The sequence below is a fragment of the Adiantum capillus-veneris genome, chromosome 22, assembly GCF_014529385.1.
Source record: "Adiantum capillus-veneris isolate H3 chromosome 22, ASM1452938v2, whole genome shotgun sequence".
Taxonomy (NCBI): Eukaryota; Viridiplantae; Streptophyta; class Polypodiopsida; order Polypodiales; family Pteridaceae; genus Adiantum; species Adiantum capillus-veneris.
The window spans coordinates 106704245-106725086 of record NC_140952.1 but is presented as its reverse complement, the minus strand read 5'-3'; the positions used below and the strand labels follow the sequence as shown (position 1 = coordinate 106725086).

The window sequence follows — 20842 nt, the reverse complement described above, 5'->3', positions numbered from 1 at the left end:
TGAATCTGCAAATGATGGTCCAAATACCATCGTTTCCTGTCTGTGTTCTCAGAAGATCAAAGATAAAATCCATAGCAATACTTTCCCATGGTTTATCTGGAATAGGTAGTGGTTGCAATAACCCTGGTGCCTTTTCCTGTCAAACTTGACCTTGTGGCAAATTAGGCATTCTCGCACAAAGGCATCCACATCTCTTTCCAATGTAGGCCAGTAGAAGAATGTCTCAACCGCTTTAACTGTAGCATCGATACCACGATGCCCTGCATACGGTGGGACATGATTCTCTTCCATAACTTTCCGTCGCAATGGCTTTGTGACACACAATCTGCCATGCATCATCATGAACCCATCTTTGAGAAGATAGTGTTCATGATGTTGTCCATCCATTAGCTGCTCGAAGACCCTTGCAAAATCTTCATCATTTGCATACTGTTCCCTCATATGATCAAGTTCATGATGATAAGGAATTGACACAGCCGAAATTTGTGGCTTCCTTGACAAGGCATCAGCCACAACGTTCTTCTTGCCTTCCACATGCACAATCTGAAAGTGGAACATGGACAAGATATTTGCCCATCGCATATGCTTCTCAAATATTTTTGCTTGTGTCAAGAAGTATCGCAAGGTCCGATGGTCCGTTTGGACAACAAAGTCTGCACCTAGCAGGTAGTGTTTCCAACATCACGGCCTGCAGTTCTTTTTCATAGACTTGCATAGTCTTTTCTGGCCCTTGCAAGATTCTACTCTCATAGGCTACTACCCTGCCATCTTGCATTAGCACTGCACCAATGCTACTACCTCAGGCGTCGCACTGGACCACAAATGACTTCCTAAGATCTGGCAACACAATGACTGGATCTGAAGTCATCTTTTCCTTTAAGAGATTAGAAGCTGAAATCTCTTTCTGTGTCCATCTAAAGGTGACTGCCTTCTTTTGAAGAGCATGTAAAGGTGAAGCAATCTTAGCGAAATTTCGGATAAACCTTCTGTAATAGGAGCATAGTCCCAAGAAACTTCGGACATCATGCACCGTCTTCAAATCTGGCCATGACTTGATCGCTTCAACTTTTGCAGGATCCATTCTGACACCATCCTTTGAGACAATGTGTCCCAGAAAGTGAATCTCTTCCAGAAAAAATTCACTTTTCTTTGCATTGATGAGCAACCTATGACTGCATAGCTCTTTGAACACAATGGCCAAGTGATGCCTATGCTCCTCTTCATACTTTGAGTAGACTATCATGTCATCAAAGAATGTACCAACAAACTGCTGGTGTGGACGGAAAATTCTGTCCATCATCCTATTGAACGTAGCAGGAGCATTTGTGAGACCAAAGGGCATCACTAAAAATTCGTTAAGGCCAAACGTCGTTCTAAAAGCAGTCTTGTGCACATCCTCTGATCTAATGCGGATCTGATGGTACCCACTCTTTAGATCTATCCTACTAAACATAGCTGCTCCTTCTAATTTGTCCAGAATATCATCAATTCTAGGTATAGGGAACCTATTCTTGATGGTGTTCTTGTTCAGTGCACGGTAGTCGATGCACATACGCCATGAGCCATCCTTTTTCTGCACCAACAACACTGGAGAACAGAATGGAGATGAATGGGGTTGAATCAGCCCCTTCTCTAACAACTCCTGTACTTGGCTCATTATCTCTTTCTGCTGAGCCACACTAACCCTGTACGGAGGCTTATTTGGTGGGCTACTGCCTGACACCAAATCTATCGCATGGTCCTCGGGTCTCTCTGGCGGTAATTGAGACGGTAATGAATCGAAAAAATAGTCACTATACTGTTGTAAAAACATTGACCTTTCTTTATCTAACACAGATAAATTTGATTCATCACAATGTGACCCTTCACGTGCAAAAACCAAGTACGCAGAAAGATGCTTTTTCATTACAGAAGTAATAGCAGAAGTTGATACAGTGGGAATAGACTCCCCTTTAAGCTTTACATCCAGAGTGTGAGTCTTTCACCTGCTCTGTACAGTGATCTTCTTGTTGTAGGCATCCATGATTCCCTGTACATGAAACAACCAAGGAATACCTAGCAACACATCACATCTGTCCAGTGGCATGATGTAAAATTCTTCAGCATCTACATAGAATTGGATATGTAGGTGTAACTTTCCGATGATGGGTGTCACAGCCTCTGTATAGCCAGGACATGTCAAACCTGCCTCTGCTGTATACCCCATCTCTTCAGGTTTGATTCCCAACTTTGAAGCCAATTATGGGGAAATGAAGTTGGCTTTGGCACCTGGATCAAAGAAGATAAGGACTGTTTGATCCCTGACCTTTCCCCATGCTCTGCAAAGCTCACTTGCATCTGAATTTGGCTTGTCGCCCACCATATCTGGCACTAGACCAGCCATGGGCTTCTTTCCTTTCTTGTCTTCCTTGTCTTCAGAATCAGCTGGCCTTTTCTTTTGAGGACAATTGTAAGCAATGTGGCCAGGCTGCTCACAGATAAAGCATTTGTTCTCTGACCTCAGGACCTTCTTTTGCTCTTCCGACTTGCGAGGAAAACGTCTTTTCCATTTCTTTGTTGGTCCCTTTTCTGATTCAGCCGTAGCTTTGCCTTTCCCTGCATTGGCTGGCTCCTAAGTCCCTTTAGGAACCTCATTGGGAACGTGCTTCTTCGCTGAATTTTTCTTGGCTGATCCTTCCTTGACGCCAGTATTGAATTCACAATCTTCTCCCTTGAGCAAACCATTACCAGTGTTTGCTACCTTGATGAGTTGTGTCAAAGTAGTGACTTTGGTCTTTGTGCAGTACTTTCTCAATCCTTTGGGTAGGCCACAACAGTATTTTTCAATCTGTTCTGTCAATGGCACAAACCGATAGGAAGTTACTGGAAGTAGAGCTTTCCAAAACTTCCGATTGTAGTCATCCAGATTCTTGCAAGTGGTAGCATTAAGCTGGTGCCATTCTGTCATGACATCTGTTTCAAAGTCATCAGATAACCATGCTGCTGCAAAAATCTGCTTGAAGTAAATCCATGTGGACGGAGCTTGCCCTTGAAGCAATAAAGTTGTCCACCATTGTCCCGCATTCCCTGTCAAGAAAGTGGCTGCCTTGATCTTTGAAGCCTCTGTAAAGTTTCCCCCTGCATAGGCCTTGTCAAATTGCTGGAGGGATGAGAGAGCCTTCTTCCTGTCATCAAACCCTGTAAAGGTCGTGAATGTCACACCTTTGCCACCTGCTTTGTAGGGAGTTGGCCTCTCTAGTGGCGTTAAGTTGTCATATGGTAGTGACTGAAACATGGGAACATTGTTAGGGTTCATCTATGTTCCTTGACCGCTATTAAGTTGACCTGGAAATGCCATATTTGTTTGTTGATTTAATATTCCAGCCATATTAAAATTTGCCTGTGGCATCCCAAATTGGCCCCGAGTGCTTTGAAACTTTAGTAGCATGCCCGTGACACCATACATGGGGTTAGGCATCATTGTTTGAGAACCCCCGAATACTGTTCCTGGCGTGAAAAACTGATTTCCAGGTGCATGGCCAGCCATGCTCTGGAATACCGATCCACCTCCAAAATAGCCAGGGTGTACTGAAGGTGGTGGGAAGACTTGTTGCATAGCATGTAGGTTGCTTCCCTGCCCATTAGAACCAGCTATAGGTTGTTGAAAGGTGGCTGGCTGAACTGGTACAGCTTGAAAGACTGGAATTTCAGCCACCTGTTCTTGCACCTTAGGCACAGGCTGTGGAGACTGCATGTTCTCCGTCAAGTGTACAGGTGTTTCCATTGACTCTACAGTATGAATCACTTGTGCTCGAGCCTTAACAGGCTTTTGAATATGATCCAGTGACCCAACTTGCTTAGACGGAAGAGAAGGTTGCAGAAAGGCTAAAAACCTCGGGTTCTGCATTACTTGTGTGAACATAGGCACAGCAGTAGCCAACTAGGTCCTGAATATATCATCATCCGTCTGTGGTGGTCTTGAAGACTCACCCACTTCATGTGTCTGTTGACCCTGTGAAGAGGAAACCTCTTCAGTCACATCATCTGGTCTGTCAGCCATAATTGCAATTCCCTGTGTTTGGTCTATGATCCCTTGTGTCTTCAAGCCCAACCTGACCAAGGCTCACTTCTATGGGAAAAAGTGATTTAATCCCGGCGATGGAACCATGAAACTAGCCTGTACTTTCAAAAAGGGCGGTAGACCTTAGACTTAAACCTTATTTGCTTTCACCCATTTAATTTGTCGCCCACTTTACCTGTACTTTCAAGACACAACAAAGGGGAAAGGGATACAGGCTGCTAGAATGCACCTGTATGAGAAGACCGACACCAGATTGGACCCTAACTTAGGCGCTCCTTTCGGTATTTCTTTATTGTTTAAAAGAGGGAGTAAACACTCTGGCTCCCTACAAGCTGCCCCGCACAAGCTTGGCTGAATTTCAACTGTTCCGGCCCGATTGCGGCAGCATAACTGTACTAGGACCCTTCACACTCAGTATTCCCACGCATTGAATGACTTTCCCGACGTATACGGGCACTTTGCAAAACCAGGCGAGAATCTGCAACACGCTGAATTCTCTGTTTTCAGCCCCGAAAAAGCGCCAGATCACCTGTACAACGGTCCCCTCGCGTCCCTGAACCTCATGGGGGTATTAGGGTCCGTTTAGGGCCAAAACCCTAAACCTGCAAAAATACACAGCAGGCTGTAATTCACTGTTTCGGGCTTCGTTTTGCGTGCCAGTGGCATCCGTAGCAAGCCCTCGAGCTCCCGCACTTGTAGGGCTACTTGCCCTTTGAATCGGACGAGATTTTCGATGTGAAACCTCTCCGAATTCACCTGTACCTGCGGGGGATTAGCCGCTAGCTACTCCAGTACCTGTGCAAGAGGCTCTTGCCTCGGCGATCGCGCATGAACCCACATAACTGTACATTGGTCAAATGAAAAGCCCACTAGTGGGGCATAACATACTGCCATAGGGGGGAGAGAGAGCAATGCGTAGCTTGCAGGGCATCACTCCTGGCACCGCACTGTACATAAGAGGGAAAGGAAGCACTCCATTGAAGCTCTCAACCTGACGGCATGAAAATGAGCCTTCTCCTCTCTAAAATCAGCGCCCCCTTCTCTTGCATGAGGAAACTGCTTGTAAATGTGCCATTGTATCTTTCTAGGTCATCTGACCCCCTTTGTACACTGTAGCCACACCCAGAACTGAAATGTAGCCTCTGTAGCAAAGGATTCCACTTTGGCTAGTCAATGATCCCACTTTGGCTAACCATAGTCCTTGTCCAACCTTAGTGCTCTTTTGCCCTCAGGCCTCGACTCCCTTTGAACAGTTCCACACTAGCTATGCAATGCAGGGCAGTTAGATTTCTCGAGGGGTGTTTCCAAAAAGTGAAAGTAAATAAATAATAAGAAAGAAATCAACAAAAAGGATAGATAGTAGTCACACGTTGGTGACAGTTCGGAGCGGGCATTCGATGGTTTCGTGATGCTAACCCTCTCATTGATTGGGAGGCTAACACTTTCACTCTCAATGCCAAAAGTGATTCTCCCATTGTCATTCATGGAGAGAACATTGTTCATTCTCAATCTCTCATTGTAGGACAAGATTGAACGGATTCATGAGAAGGAGACTCTTTCAGTCTCTTTTTCTCCCAAGCATGACACACAGGATTTGCATGATTATGAGAAGCATGATGATTTGAATGATAATGATGATTTGCATGATCAAGATGTGATTTCTCTCACGCATGATGAGTTGCATGAAGATGATGTGATTGTTCACAAGGATGATGTGTTAGTGGATGCTTTTTCTAGCGAAGCCAACCTCGTTGTAGATTCGATCAATCACGAAGAACCGATCTTGGCTTTCGAGTCGAGGTCCAAAGAACCCTCACACGACGATTCGATCATTCAGGAAGAATCGATCTTGGCTCTCGAACCTAGGTCCATAGAACCCTCACAGGAAGTATTCGCATGATTGATACGCACGCATTGTTTAAATGTTTCATTCGTGATCGTTTCCTGTATTTTAGTCAGCATTTTTATGTGATCCCTTTCCGTAGGCATGACATGTTGTATGTTGAGCATGTTTCACTCATGGATGAGCACGAATGTATGCGGATTTCTCATGAAAAGCTGAAAGGTATGTATGTAAGGAAGTCACATTCCATGTCTCTTCCTGGGCATGACACATTCATAGAACGAGCACATGAAAGTATGAGCACCAAGCATGGGCATTTCCGTTGTGAATTGCCACAGTTGATTGCTCTAGATCATAAGAGAAAGATTCGATCTCATTGTTTGCGTGTATGTGGTGAACGGTTTGACATTCCGTCTATTTGTTCATCTACATTGCATGCACAGTCTATGGCGAAGACAAGATTTTTTCCACTCACTTTACATGGAATAGGTATGTTCATGTTTTTGTGTTGGGAGTGGTTTCAGGAATTTTCAGTCATGGAGATTCTTGAAGAAGGAAGAAGCACGACTCTAGACGAAGTTGAAGCATCGAAGGAGCCACAGAAGACTTTGTGTCGCTTTCGGCGCGGCCCAACGAAGCAAGCGTTGCAGACCTTTATGAAGTTCAAGTACCGGACGACCCACACATCAAAGTGGGCCGGCGAAGAGTCTCTTCCAGGATTCCGGATGCTATTGGTGTTCTCCCTCGACGCCATACAGTTCGGTATCAGTACCTCACTTTGAAAAGGAGGGGATGTCACGTGACACATCCAACCCTATGTGTCCGTGGACAAGCTACACCATAACAGGGTTTTCGTTTAGTCCAGTCAATCTAGATTAGAAGTGATCTGGCACCTTTTGTGAGTCTATTCGTAGACCGTGCATGCCCAGTCACTTAGTGTAGATGCATATCCTTTGGTTGCACACGGCATGATCATCAGTATTCCCAACAGAATCCATCAGATTCCATCAGAGGAATTTTCCAGTGCATTTAGCCTATTTTGCCTATTTTTGGCATTTTTCACTTATTAATTTAAGTGACTTTCCAACAAAAGTAGGTACGGCAATTTGGGTAAGAAAATATATAAGCAAACCAAAGTTAACACTAAATGGTAGAAGAGGCAACAGGAGCCAAGCTCAACAGGCAACTTCTCACAAGACCCTTGGTGGATTTCCCCCAAGCAAGAACCATCGCCATAGCCCCCTTCCCTCTCTTAGCGTTTTTGCAAATGCATCCCCAGCATGGCGTTTTCTGCATCAGCCAACAATAGCTCAGCCTAGCGTTTTCCAGCATTGGATCATCGCCAGCAAATGATCTCAGCCCTAGTGTTAATGAAACCCAGCAGCAAGCGTTTTTGAACCTTCTTCCAAGCGTTTTTGTAACACAGAAGCCCAACGTTTTTTGGTCCCATTTCAGCCTTGCAGATCCAGCCTAAGCAGCGATTTGCAGCAGTAGAAGAACCGCAAGATCAGCCCTAAAAGGAGTAGCAAATTCAGCCCGGATAGACCATCGATTTTCAGCCTAAAGACGCCTCAGTTTTCAGCCCTAAACCTGCAGATTTTCAGCGTCAAAGACCCACAGAAAAGAGCCCCCGAATCAGCGTTTTTGACTCAGTCGCAGATTTCAGCCCATAGCGTTTTTGGACAGCAGTAGAAGCTCGCAGATTTCAGCCCTTAGGTCATCGTCGTCGTCCCTTTTGTTGTCACCGACATAGTCCCAAGTTGCATCAGTTTCCATGCATCATCATTGTACCAGATTGTGCAATCATAAGTAGACCACTCTCGCCGACGAGAGTGGGGCCTTCGGAGGAGGGTTTTACAACGTCTCTGGTGTCGTATTCTCTTCTCTCTCTATCTCTCAGTCTCATACACTTGCACGCACAGTGTCCATTCACTTTGTTTGTGATCATAGCATTCTCTCATTAAGAACGGAAGGCCCTACCTTCCATAAGAACAAAAGGAACCTTGAGCATAGTTCGGAGCACTCATCTTGAGCAAAGTGCAAACATTCATTCCGCTGCACCTTACAATCTTGCTTTCATCTTTCCTTTTCTGCACTCGGATGCTGCACTGTAACTTTCTGGCTTATCTTTTGGTGGTCCTCTTGTTCGTCTTCTGTTCAAGAGTTTTATCCAGCATAGGTTCCGCTTTTCTACACTCGTCTGTCCTTTCAACTTTCCTCCCGACCTGAGAGGAGAAGCAATCGTCTCACGCCATCTCGAGTAAATCTCATCAATCAGCTAATTCTTCAGGTGTTTCGCAAGTCTCGGGTCTCTGGAGTACTTTATCAATCTTTTCACACATGTGTCAATTTGCAATTGATGTTTGTACTCCATTCTGGCAAAATTTTCTACCAAGAATTTGTCCAAATCTTCATTTTTTTCTTTAGTTCCCGCGTCGGATTAGCAGAAATCTGTACAGCCTGCCACGTCAGTAGCTATCAACGCAAAACGCGGAAATCCGTATTGTCTGCCACGTCAGCATGTCAACGCAAATTCCGGAAAATCCTTACAACTGTCCAGGTCAGCCTGTCCGTATAGCACACTGCCACGTCATCATTTTCTGTCCGTGGGTGGTCATGCCATGTCATCAGGCTGTGTGTCCGGGCAGTGCCGCCGCGTCATCAATTTGTGACATTGGCTTGCCTGGCTGTTGTAGAAACACTGGCCGATCAAGCCCTTGGGAGGAGAACCTCATGCGATACCATGTGAGAGTCTGCGTGTGCGGAAGCGTGAGAGAGGGAGACAGAGAACACAAAACGCTGCTGTAGAGGAAGAGGGGGCGATCAATCCCCCCACTGACTACTAGAGCAGAAGAACCAGTTTGTGATATGTGGAAGTGGGTATTCCCTTGACCCCATATATAGGTGCCCAAGGGGAGGTAGGGCATTGCAGAGAAAAATGCCCCCACGACCCAGCAAGGAAAAATAAATATAGGGTGCTCATACAAGGTGCGCGACATGCCGGACAATGCAGCCTAAATGCTTATGCAAAGGGTGGCCAGCCCGGAGGCACACTGCCCTAGACCTGAGTGAAGCAGCATAGTGGGGTAAATTTAACACTAGCTTTGATGTCCTAAGCGAGGAACCTTCGTTGCAAATTAAGGGATGTTGCATATATTTTGTATACTTAAAAGTGTAGGTTTATGTTATCTTTAAGTTTCAACGAGTTTGAAATGTGTGTGTGTGTGTTTGAGAGAGAGAGAGAGAGAGAGAGAGAGAGAGAGAGAGAGTCACGTGACACATCCAACCCTATGTGTCCGTGGACAAGCTACAGCATGATCAAGGTTTAGTCAATCCAGTCAGTCTAGCCCCCAAAATCAGCGTTTTTTGACTAGCCGCAATTTCAGTCCATAGCGTTTTTGGATAGCAGATAAAAGATTGCAGATTTCAGCCCTAGTGTCGGCCTCGTCATTCTCATCGTCGTCGTCAACATAGCCCAGACTTGCATTAGTTTCATGCATACCGTTTGTACAAGTTTGTGCAATCATAAGTAGACCACTCTCGTTGACGAGAGTGGGGCCTTAAGAGGAGGGTTTTACAACGTCTCTGGTGTCGTATCTTTCTTCTCTCTCTATCTCTCAGTCTCATACACTTGCACGCACAGTGTCCATTCACTTTGTTTGTGATCATAGCACTCTCTCATCGAGAATGGAAGTCTCTCCCTTCCATAAGAACAAAAGGAACCTTGAGCACAGTTCGGAGCACTCATCTTGAGCAAAGCGCAAACATTCATTCCGTTGTACCTAACAATGGTATCAGAGCTTTGGCAGTGTTCTGTATCACTCAAGGAAAGAACCACAAGAACCACATAAATTTTTTTGCTTGTTGAGGTCGCACGAACCCAAGTTCGCTTGGGCGTGTCGATTCCTAATCGTGTTTTTGAAGAGTGACAGGAATCCCAGGAAAGAAGGGCTTGTCCAGCCTCCCCTTGTGTGTCTTTTCACTCATTGAGAGTGGACCGTACACTTAGCTGCTAGCCACTCGACGTGAGGTGGGAAAAAGCAACCTTGGTGTGGGCGCAAGGCCGCCAAGTGCTTCGCCCGCGGAAAAGAGTAGAACTCGGGTGAAGAGAAGATGCTTCTCAAACACGGTTTGCAAGCGAAAGAAAACCTCAAGAACCTCAAGACCCTCAAGTACCCAAGAACCCAAGACCCTCAAGAACCCAAGTCCCTCGTGTAGTTAGAACCAAAGATCATAGTGCATGGTCATCACCCGAAGCGGAATGGATACTTCGCATACAGGTGGTGAGCATGAGAGAGGCGACGAAGAGTTCTCCCCACCAAGAGATTTTTCCGACCCTCTCCCTTCGCCATCTACGTCACAAAGTGTACCAACTTCTATGGAGGCAATGGTCAAGTCGATGATGGACATGATGGCCAAACAAGAAGAGACTCGCATTGCCTTGGAACGCGAACGCGACGAACGCAAAGAAAGAAAAGAACAAAGAAAGAAGGAAGCGGCAGCACGACGCGCGGCCTTGGAGGCCGAGCGTGAAGCTTAAAGAGTGGCCTTGGAGGCCGAGCATGAAGCTCAAAGAGTGGCCTTGGAGGTCGAGCGTGAGGCTCAAAGAGAACTACGTACTCAAGAATTGGTTCGACAAGTACTTGCCTCGAAGTCCGAACTAGCCAAAGATCGTGGGAGTTCCTCGAGTGGCGTAAGCCACAATGCGGATTCCAACAATCCAGTCACAGAGAAGTTGACTTTCAGTAAGTATGATGGTAAGATGGATGCTGCGGTTATTCATTCTTGGTTGCATCAATTTAATGCTTATTTTGCGACAACCAAGAAGAAAGGGAATAGCAAGGTTTTGATGGCAGCTATGTACCTTGCCGGTGATGCCATCAATTAGTACCATGCTTGGCAAGAGGCACAGTTAACCGCGCACCTAGAGGAAGCCGACGAACTCACGCCACTTTCCTTCAATTGGGTTGATTTCCAAGACAAGCTCAAGGCGGGGTTTATGTCACCTCAGTACCTCGCACGATTGAAGGATGATTGGCGCGCTCTCAAGCAAAATGGTATGCTGGTTATGTCCTTTTCTAATCGTGTTTTGCAGCTAGGTACCCAATTACGCAAGTCGGATGATGAACGCAAAGAGGCATTTCTTTATGGATTGGACGAGTATATCAGGTACGATGTCGAGGTGCTCGATCCAATCAATCTCAACAAAGCGGTAGCGATTGCTCTCGCACAGGAGATGAAGCACAATAAGGGAAAGCGTAAGGAGAACAAGACTTGCACAAGTACCTCGCAGACTTCTTAGAACCCTCGGAACGGTAAGAATGGTAACTCTTCTAACCAATCTTCCAACAGTCTCTCAGAAAAGAATTCTTCCAATGAACCTAAGGGTAAGGCTAACACAATTGCTAAACCTAAGCTTACTCCAGATGAAAAGGTAGCACAAGGAATTGTAGGAGGATACATCACGTCGGAAGAGCAAAGCACTTATTCTAAGGAAGGTGGTTGCTTTCATTGTCACATTAAGGATCACATAAAAAGAACATGTCCTAAGCTTGAATCAAATGAATCTAAAGAATCCACAAAACCCACTTCCTCTGTCAATGCAATAACTGATAACACGAGTGTACCCCAAGTTTCTCTTGACCCTCCTATTGATGATTCTCTCATTAAATGTAATGGTCAGGTGTCGGGGCAGCGTTTTGTCATATTGTTTGACCCAGGTAGTATGCATGATGTGATCAGTCCCCCTCTTGTTAAGAGAGCCCGCCTAGAAGTTAGTCAGAAATCTCCTCTCGAGGTCTCTGGCTTTGTTCCCGGTATGGACTCTCTCATCACGCAGGAGTGTCTTGGTGTGTTGTTTACAATTCAACAAGCTGCCTGCACTAGAAGATTTTTTGTCTCTCCTCTCTCAGGATGTGATATGATTTTGGGCATTCGATGGTTTCGTGATCTTAACCCTCTCATTGATTGGAAGGCTAACACTTTCACTCTCTATGCCAAAAGTGATTCTCCCATTGTCATTCATGGAGAGAACATTGTTCAATCTCTCTCTCTCTCTCTTTGCTAATATGCTGGACAAGATAGAAAGGATTCAGGAGAAGGAGACTCTCTCAGTCTCTTCTTCTTCAAAGCATGACACACAGAATTTGCATGATTATGAAAAGCATGATGATTTGGATGTTCATGATGAGCATGATGATGTGCATGATCAAGATGTGGTTTCTCACAAGCATGATGAGTTGCATGAAGAAGAGGTGGTTGTTCACAAGAAGGATGATGTGTTAGTTGATACTTTTTCTAGTGAAGCTAACCTCACTGCAGATTCGATCAACCACGAAGGATCGATCTTGGCTCTCAGGTCGAGGTCCAAAGAATCCCCTCAGAAAGAACCCCTTCAGGAAGAATCGATCTTGGCTCTCGAGCCTAGGTCCAAAGAATCCTCACAGGAAGTATTATGTGTTCGAATGATTAGTACGCACGCATTGTTCGAGTGTTCATTCGTGATCGTTTCCTGTATTTTATCAGCGTCTTTATGTGATCCCTTTTCCTAGGCATGACATATTGTACAATGAGCACGTTTCACTTATGAATGAGCACGAATGTATGCGGATTGTTCATGAAAAGCTGAAAAGTATGTATTCACGGAAGTCACATTCCATGTCTCTTCCTTGGCATGACATTGTATCAGAAAGAGCACATGAAAGTATGAGCACCAAGCATGGGCATTTCCGTTGTGAATTGCCATAGTTGATTGGTTTAGATCAGAAGAGAAAGATTTGATCTCATTGTTTGCGTGTGTGTCGTGAACGGTTTGGCATTTCGTCTCTTTGTTCATCTGCATTGCATGTACAGTCTATCAGGATGACATGATTTTTTCCACTCACTTTACATGGAATAGGTATGCTCATGGTTTTGTGTTGGAAATGGTTTCAGGAATTTTCAGCCATGGAGATTCTTGAAGGAGAAAGAAGCAGGACTCTAGACGAAGTTGAAGCATCAAAGGAGTACAAGAGACTTTGTCGCTTTCGGTGCGGCCCAAAGAAGCAAGCGTTGCAGACCTTTATGAAGTTCAAGTACCGCACGACCCACACATCAGAGTGGGCCGGCGAAGAGTCCCTTCTAGGATTCCATATGCTGTTGGCAATCTCCCTCGACGCCATACAGTTCGGTACCTGTACCTCACTTTGAAAAGGAGGGGATGTCACGTGACACATCCAACACTTTGTGTCCGTGGACAAGCTACAGCATGATCAGGGTTCAGTCAGTCCAGTCAGTTTAGATTAGAAGTGATCTGGCACTTTTGTGAGTCTATTCGTAGACCGTGCATTCTCAGTCACTTAGTGTAGATGCATATCCTCTGGTTGCACACAACATGATCATAAGCATTCTCATCAGAATTTATCAGAATCCTTCAGGGGAATTTTCCAGTGCATAGCCTATTTTACCTATTTTTGACATTTTTCACTTATTATTTTTAAGTGACTTTTGTTGGAAAGTAGGTAGGGCAAATTGAGTAAGTTGTATATAAGCAAATCTAGACTAGCACTATTTGGCAGAAGAGGCAACAGGAGCTAAGTTCAGCAGACAACTTCTCAAGCAAGACCTTGGTGGACTTTCCCTCCAAAGCAAGAAGAACCATCCCTCTAGCGTTTTCTCCATCAAGCACCATCGCCTATATCTGCATCAGCCTTGCGTTTTCAGCATTTGGATCATCGCCAGCAAGTCCTTTGCCTTAGCGTTTTTGCATCAGCAGATCTTCATCGCAAGCAAGCCCAAGCCTAGCGTTTTCAGCAGTCTGCAAACACCAGCGTTTTCAGCCTTGCCATCGCCAGCAGAACCCCCCATGACTAGCGTTTTTGGTCATAGCAGATTCAGCCCTAAAGAGTAGCAGATTCAGCCCGGAAGAAACCTCAGTTTTCAACCCTTAAGAACCTTAGTTTTCAGCCCTAAACCTGCAGAATTTCAGTGACAAAAGACCTACAGAAACAACCCCCAAAATCAGCGTTTTTTGACTAGCCGCAGATTTCAGCCCATAGCGTTTTTGGACAGCAGATAAAAGATTGCAGATTTCAGCCCTAGTGTCGGCCTCGTCATTCCCGTCGTCGTCGTCAACATAGCCCAGACTTGCATCAGTCTCATGCATACCGTTTGTATCAGTTTGTGCAATCATAAGTAGACCACTCTTGCCGTTGAGAGTGGGGCCTTGAGAGGAGGGTTTTACAACGTCTCTGGTGTTGTATCTCTCTTCTCTCTCTCTCTCTCTCTCTCTCAGTCTCATACACTTGCACGCACAGTGTCCATTCACTTTGTTTGTGATCATAGCACTGTCTCATTAAGAATGGAAGTCTCTCGCTTCCATAAGAACAAAAGAAACCTTGAGCACAGTTTGGAGCACTCATCTTGAGCAAAGCGCAAACATTCATTCCGCTGCACCTAACACACACACACACACACACACACACACAGAGAGAGAGAGAGAGAGAGAGAGAGAGAGAGGGGGGGGGGGGGGGGGGGGGGGGGGGGCAGAAAGTAAACTAAAATAGAAAAAACCTTCCTCTTGACACCATAACAAATGAAGATCTCCATATGACAAAGATTGGGACTCAGGAAAATGAAGACGAAGGGGACGTTGTCTCCTCTGAGCAGCATGAACAATTAAGAAACAGGGTGAGCACTTCGGAAATTCAAATGCAAACCTTCCTTAGTGCATTAGATGTTATGAAAATTGAGCAAACGTACTCAATTGATTGAGAAGGGAAAAACAATTCAGGAGTTGGTAATGTTGGACACTCTGTCTACATCCGGGGATGTCGAGACAAGTGGCATGCGCACACTACACTATGAGCTAGGGGTCATGGCAGAGCTCGTAAGGGCGGTCCGGAGTGGGAACACTCTCTTGGGTTAAAAAGGGAAGATGAGGCCTCAATCCAAGTGTTGGCTACTCATATGAATAACCCATGCTGGGATGGCGGTGCACGAGGCTATGAAGGGGAAGTGGGATGGATGCTTGTGTGTGTTTGTGTGGGGGCTGAGCCAATCTTGCCATAGCCAGGTGTGTGTGAGCTTCAAGGTCTTCATGGGTTGCTTCTTTACATCTTTTCTAGTTTCGAATTCCAATTTCTTGCATGTGTTGGATCAATCATGGATTTGGCTTTTTGTAGTGTCTCCCGTAGCTAAATTGGCTTTTGCTGCTAAAAGAGTGTTATATATCCTCTCATGCCTTTATTTCTCTATGTTCCAACAACAAGGGTAACCCTAGGTGGCAGTCTATAAAGCTCAGGTATGAGAAGGGACCTGGACTTATTATTGAGTGGACGATTTACCCCTGTTTGGATTGTTCACGAGTGAGCCTAGATTGCTCTTATGGAAAACCCCCTCAAGACAATCATCTATGTGTCCACTCATTAAACCAAGGCATGTGTATGCCCTATGAATTGTTGATGACTCTGTCCTTTTCTCTAGAGAACTTTCCAAATATCTAGCCTCTTTGGATGCCTACTTATGAGGCTCTTTGTAATGGTGTTATGCATCTAATGAGATTAAGCTGGTTTTTCATCTTGAATGGCTCTCTCACGTGTCTAAAATGAGTGACACTGCTAATGCTACAAGTCATTATCTGGCAAGCGCTTGATGGCTCTTGTTTTTTGATATGTATCATTTTAGGGACCGAAAGAACTCAATTGGTGAAGTCAATTGCAGAATCTGCCAAGAGCATTACACTACCCAAATTGATGGTATGTTTGAGATCTTTGAACTTCTATTTTTTAACTTTCAGGTTTTTGTACTGATGGTCACTTTTGTTGATTCTGTTGCAGCTTTGAGCGAACCCATTGATGTGTAAGTACCATGATTGTTTGATTTTGTGCTCGTTTGAACGTCGGACTTTGAAGGTAGGTCACAATTTTTTGAGCTTGATGCAGGTATAGTGACTGGATAGACGAATGTGAAAGGGCAAATGCAGCTGAATAGTATAATGATGCAACTCTTTGAAAAAGAGCATGTACCATGGTGTCCTCTATTATACAACTTAACTGACATTTAATGTGGGTGCCAACGTTGGTTTGAGGCTTTTCTAATGCCCAATACTAAGGCTTTTCTAATACCCAATACTACCGTCCTGACGACGATCAAAATATCAGTGTCATCTTTGGGTTTTCAGGTGTTGTAAAGAATGGCTCGGTATTCATCACCTGGAGTTGTGACTGTTTATATGCCAAATTACTTTTTTGTTTGATTTTAGCATGGTGTTGATGATTTCATGTATCTCTCATATGCTTAAGAATTGTTGTTTAGTGAGAGTTAAGAAATCATGCTCTGTGCAAGGGTCTGGCTGGCATTGTCAGAGGTTAGATTATTTTTGTATCATTGGAATTTCTTCCACAATGTTTACTGCATATGCTTTTAGAACGTTGTACGAAAGTTTGACTTGGATCTCAATGACCTATTCGCTGATGATGGCCCATGGATCCCTTGTATAAAGGAACTATGTTCTCATAGTGGGATGTATATGGTGTACATTTTAATGGAAATCATGGTCACAAATTAATTTTGAGTATTCACTTCATGTCTTGCAAGAAGGATTGACGAGGGGTGGTGTTATGCATTGCTCTACATGCACGTGCGCGTACACACACACACACACACACACACACACACACACACACACACACTCTTGGTCACTATACTTGGCTTTGATTGCTTCATCCTTGGCTATATTGATTTACCTCTGTTAAACTAGGACTTACTAGACAACGCAAAAAACTTACACTCGGCCTGACCTAATGGCTTGTATGGACATGATTGGACATAATGCTTGAGAAGATTTGCACTGATACCCCTTGAAGATTTGTTGCTGAAACTTTCTTTTCTTTGAAATCCCAAATCATGTTTTAAGCTCTGATCATACTAAAGTGATCGTACTAATGTTTGCCTAAAAAATGCTGATCAAACTCCTGATGTCTGTACCTTGGGATATATATTTCCCTATTACCTTGGCATAATGTTGTTCAAACTTTTTAGCTAGTTTCTTGAAATTTTGTGGTGTAGTTCCCAATAGCTTCTAGCTCTCATTGAAATTGAAATTTATTGAACAAAATCTTGATTTTTGGTCTAGAGATTCAATTTTGTTAGAAATCTTGTGGACTATGTGCCTTGCTTATTAGTGTTGGTAGTTGCCTCTTATTGATCTTTCTCACATCTCAATTTTGGTTGATCCCATAAAATCTCATATTCCCAATGGGAATGCTTGCATTAGGTGTGGCCCATCGCTTGGGTGTCTTTCAACCTTTCTACTTAGATGGGTGTATCACTTCATGAAGTTGATTTTTTGTCTTGCAAAAAGGAAAAACTGCACGATTGACGAGGGGTGGTATTATGCATTGCTTCACATGCATGTGCACGCGCGCGCATACTTCATGTCTTGCAAGAAGGAAAAATTGCATGATTGATGAGAGGCGGTGTTATGCATTGCTTCACACGCACGCGCGTGCATGCATGTACACACACACACACACACACACACACACACACACACACACACACACACACACACACACACACACACGCGCGTGCGCGCATGTAGACACCCATGATGTATACATGTGTGTGTGCATCGTATTTGGATTGTGAAGGGTTTACGTTTGTCTTGTGTAATGTTTTATTGTATTGGATGTGGCCTTTGAGTGCAATAATCAAAGGAATGCTCTTGGTTGGAACTTGAAGACATTGAGGGAATACACATCTTTTTAGCACTTTTTCCCATGATATTGACAAGTGTCAGGATGATCAATGGCCCCAGATCCCTAGGTGACTTGGACCGTCCATTTCTCCATAGGGGAAAATGGCTCTCTTGGTTTATCCCCCTTGCATTGCAAGGGGTTGAACCCAAGATCTCGTATCACTTGTCCGCGTGGGCATGGTGGGTGTAAACTTCCCTAGTTTATGCCCTAGTGTACTCCTTATTATACGTCGTTTGTCAATCCCTAGTTTACTTGGCGATTTGATGGTGGATCAAGCCTTGAAGATCACCTAATTTGTGCCCTAGATAGTGACTAGGCCCATTAACTCGTGAGTATAATTTCACACCCCTTCTTTAAAACGGCGTTCAATATACTATTCATGCATTTGGGTGCTACAAACATGAACACACCTTATCATAAAGTGGTTTAAATGCCATTGCTGAAAAAAGGGGTTTGTCTTTCTGACCATCCACAAATTAATCCCATCCTAGTTTGCAATTTTGTCCCCATTTTTTGATACCCATTTTGCCCCTCCCAATTGCCCCATTTTGATCTCATTGTACTCCCTCTTAAGAGCTTTTTAGAAGGGTATTTTGTGATAAGTTACATGCTACGCACTCGAAAACGGATCTCAATCGTCAAAAAGGAATAAATATTAGAAATCTTGAACAATCCCACAAAAATAGATACAAGGGTATTTTGGGAATTTTTGAAATTTGAAGGGTATTTTGGTAATTTTTGCATAAAAGTATTGTGGCCATGAGGAAGAATAGGAAACAACCACAATGCCTCTATAGCTTTTCCCTCACACGCTTTGAAACAACACCAAGATACATAATCACTCCAAACAAAGGAATTCAAACTCCCCTCTGTCAAAGTTTGCACACTATGATATAGGGGGTCTTATCATTTAATGAGTGATGAAAAGCGAGTGAGGGATAAAAAACGAGCAAAATAAGCAAGGAATACTAGAGAAAAATTATCACATTTTTGTGCTTTAAATGTAAATTTTAGTAGATTTTGTTCCCTCTCATCGTGCGTATTGTGCATAGTACATTGTTTCCATAAAACTCAATGGGCCGTCTAACCCTTAAAATGCTATGTATACTGGCTTGGTGGATATTTTTCCTCGTACCTTCTCTCTATTGAGCTCAATTGGGCTTTCAAACTAACATTCAAGTATCCTTCATGTATGGTTTGGTCAGAGCCCATGTGTAGAGAGGTCACAAACAAAAAAAAGATGTCTAAGTCAGCTTATGATCCTTTGCGATTCCTTTTCTTGTTAGATAAAAGAGGCGGTTCTGGAAGTAGCAACATACATAATGCTTTATACAATCACAAATTTAGGGCTTTTTTCCTAAGTTTTTTTGCAAAACATTTAGAAGTACTTCACAAAAGAACTTACTGAGAAGATAAGATTCTCACAAATTTTTTAGCACAAAACATTTTGAATGCTTCATTAGAAGGCACATCACTAACTAGCACCGTCAAATATTTCCAAATGTTTATATAAAGTTATGATAAAGGTATCTGATTTTTATTTTATTATAGACACAACTGTTTTAGCACAAACATTTTGAAATGCTTCATTATAAGGCACGTCACTACTTGGCACCGTCAAATATTGCCAAATGGTTATTCAAAGTTATGATAAGGTAGGTGCTATGTAGTTTGTTAAAGACACAAATCTACTCAATATGTGGTCCTTTATTGGTGCTATCCTCATAATTTGATGGAACATCGGTACTGCCAAAGCCATTGTCATTCTTACTATATGGATCATGATCTTAAACTACCACTTTAGGACTATTCACATGGGTTCCCTTCTTTGGAGTTAGAGTTTTATTAAGACCTTATTCATAATAGCATATAAAAGCCTCCTTTGAATGACATCGATATAAAGAGATGTGCTTTGATGCATGTTGGCATAATCTCAAAAAGTTTGTGTTAGCTTAATCTTAAGCCCGATCATGCGCTTGTGGTGGAGATATCAAGAAGAACAAATTATGGTTGAAATTTGTAAGAGTTTATAAATTCTAAGATGTCTAAAATTTAACAAAAAATAGAATTCTACTCTGTACTTACACGGGGGTAGGTCACTAAAAAATATGTAAGATAGCACGTGAGTTCCCCATAAGGATCACTGGTTTCTTGTAGGTTAACAAATAGCTTAATACATGAGGGGATTTTTACTGGAGACGATAAATTTTTTGATATATAATGGAAACTTCTATTATACAAATCTTTACATAAGGGGATTTTCTAAAACAAAAAAAAACATAGGTTGGGAGTTTTTAAAATACGCCTAAAATGCACGTGATATAAAGGCTTTATATATAGTGACCCCCTTGTCTATACTTTCCTAGATCGAAATTCCCCTTTAGACAAGTGAAATGAGAGAAAAAATATTTATAAATACTAGTGACACTTCACTCTTCCCCTTTTCTTCTAGGCCCTTTCCACTCTCTTACCATGTATGTGCAACTATAGATTGAGGATTGGTTTAATTAGTCTTCATCACACTCTATTGGATATTATTTCAAAACAAAAGTTGATATGGCCTAGTTTAGCAATGGGCAAGGACTTGCTTACAGAATGCCAATAGCACATGATATCAGTCTTTGTTCAAAAATTTAGGCTTGTTGAGTGGATATTACAAGATGATTGAACCTCCTACACTTGATGATGACTCTTGAAACATCTTCCTTTAAGGACCACCAAAGCTTTTTTCACTTTGATGAAGATGCTATCAATTCAAGTTCAACTCATGTCTTTTGCACTCCTCCAACTTGTGTTTTGAAATGCACTCCAAAAGGGTGCAATGTAGACAATGCATTGTAATCGAGCTCTATCCATTCAAGCTCAAGCCATTCAAACACCAAACATAGGTCGTTCCCTCCAAGTGACATGGTCCAATAAATGAGGTTTCCCCACATCTTCACCTTTTGCACACAGCCGTCTATCCAAGCATGTCGCATTAACTCAATTGCTACCAAGCACCCAATTTGCTAACTTGCCCCATGAATGTTGGGCAACCAAGCTTGGTACCTAACATTGGGCATGCATTCTTTCACTTACAGAGAAGAAATATCAAAATATTGGAGCTTTGGATTCAAATGTGTGTATTGGGTGCACTCATTGGGAGCCCATCTCTTTTTTTGCGGGCCGGTTATTGTGCAAAGGGCCTAAATTTTTTGCCTT

At 43.3% G+C, this 20842-nt stretch overlaps 1 protein-coding gene across 1 annotated transcript in view; it reads left to right on the top strand.

Annotated features, from left to right (window-relative positions):
- The window catches only part of LOC147429967 (transcription elongation factor-like protein), a 46478-nt gene extending 30321 nt beyond the window's left edge, over positions 1-16157 (top strand). Inside the window, exons 2-4 of the mRNA XM_086496147.1 lie at positions 15567-15637; positions 15719-15740; positions 15824-16157. Of these exons, the coding sequence (XP_086352273.1) occupies positions 15567-15637; positions 15719-15740; positions 15824-15872 (142 nt within the window). The 3' untranslated portion in view covers positions 15873-16157. The remainder of the gene's footprint in view (positions 1-15566; positions 15638-15718; positions 15741-15823) is intronic.
- The last annotated feature ends 4685 nt before the right edge of the window (positions 16158-20842 follow it).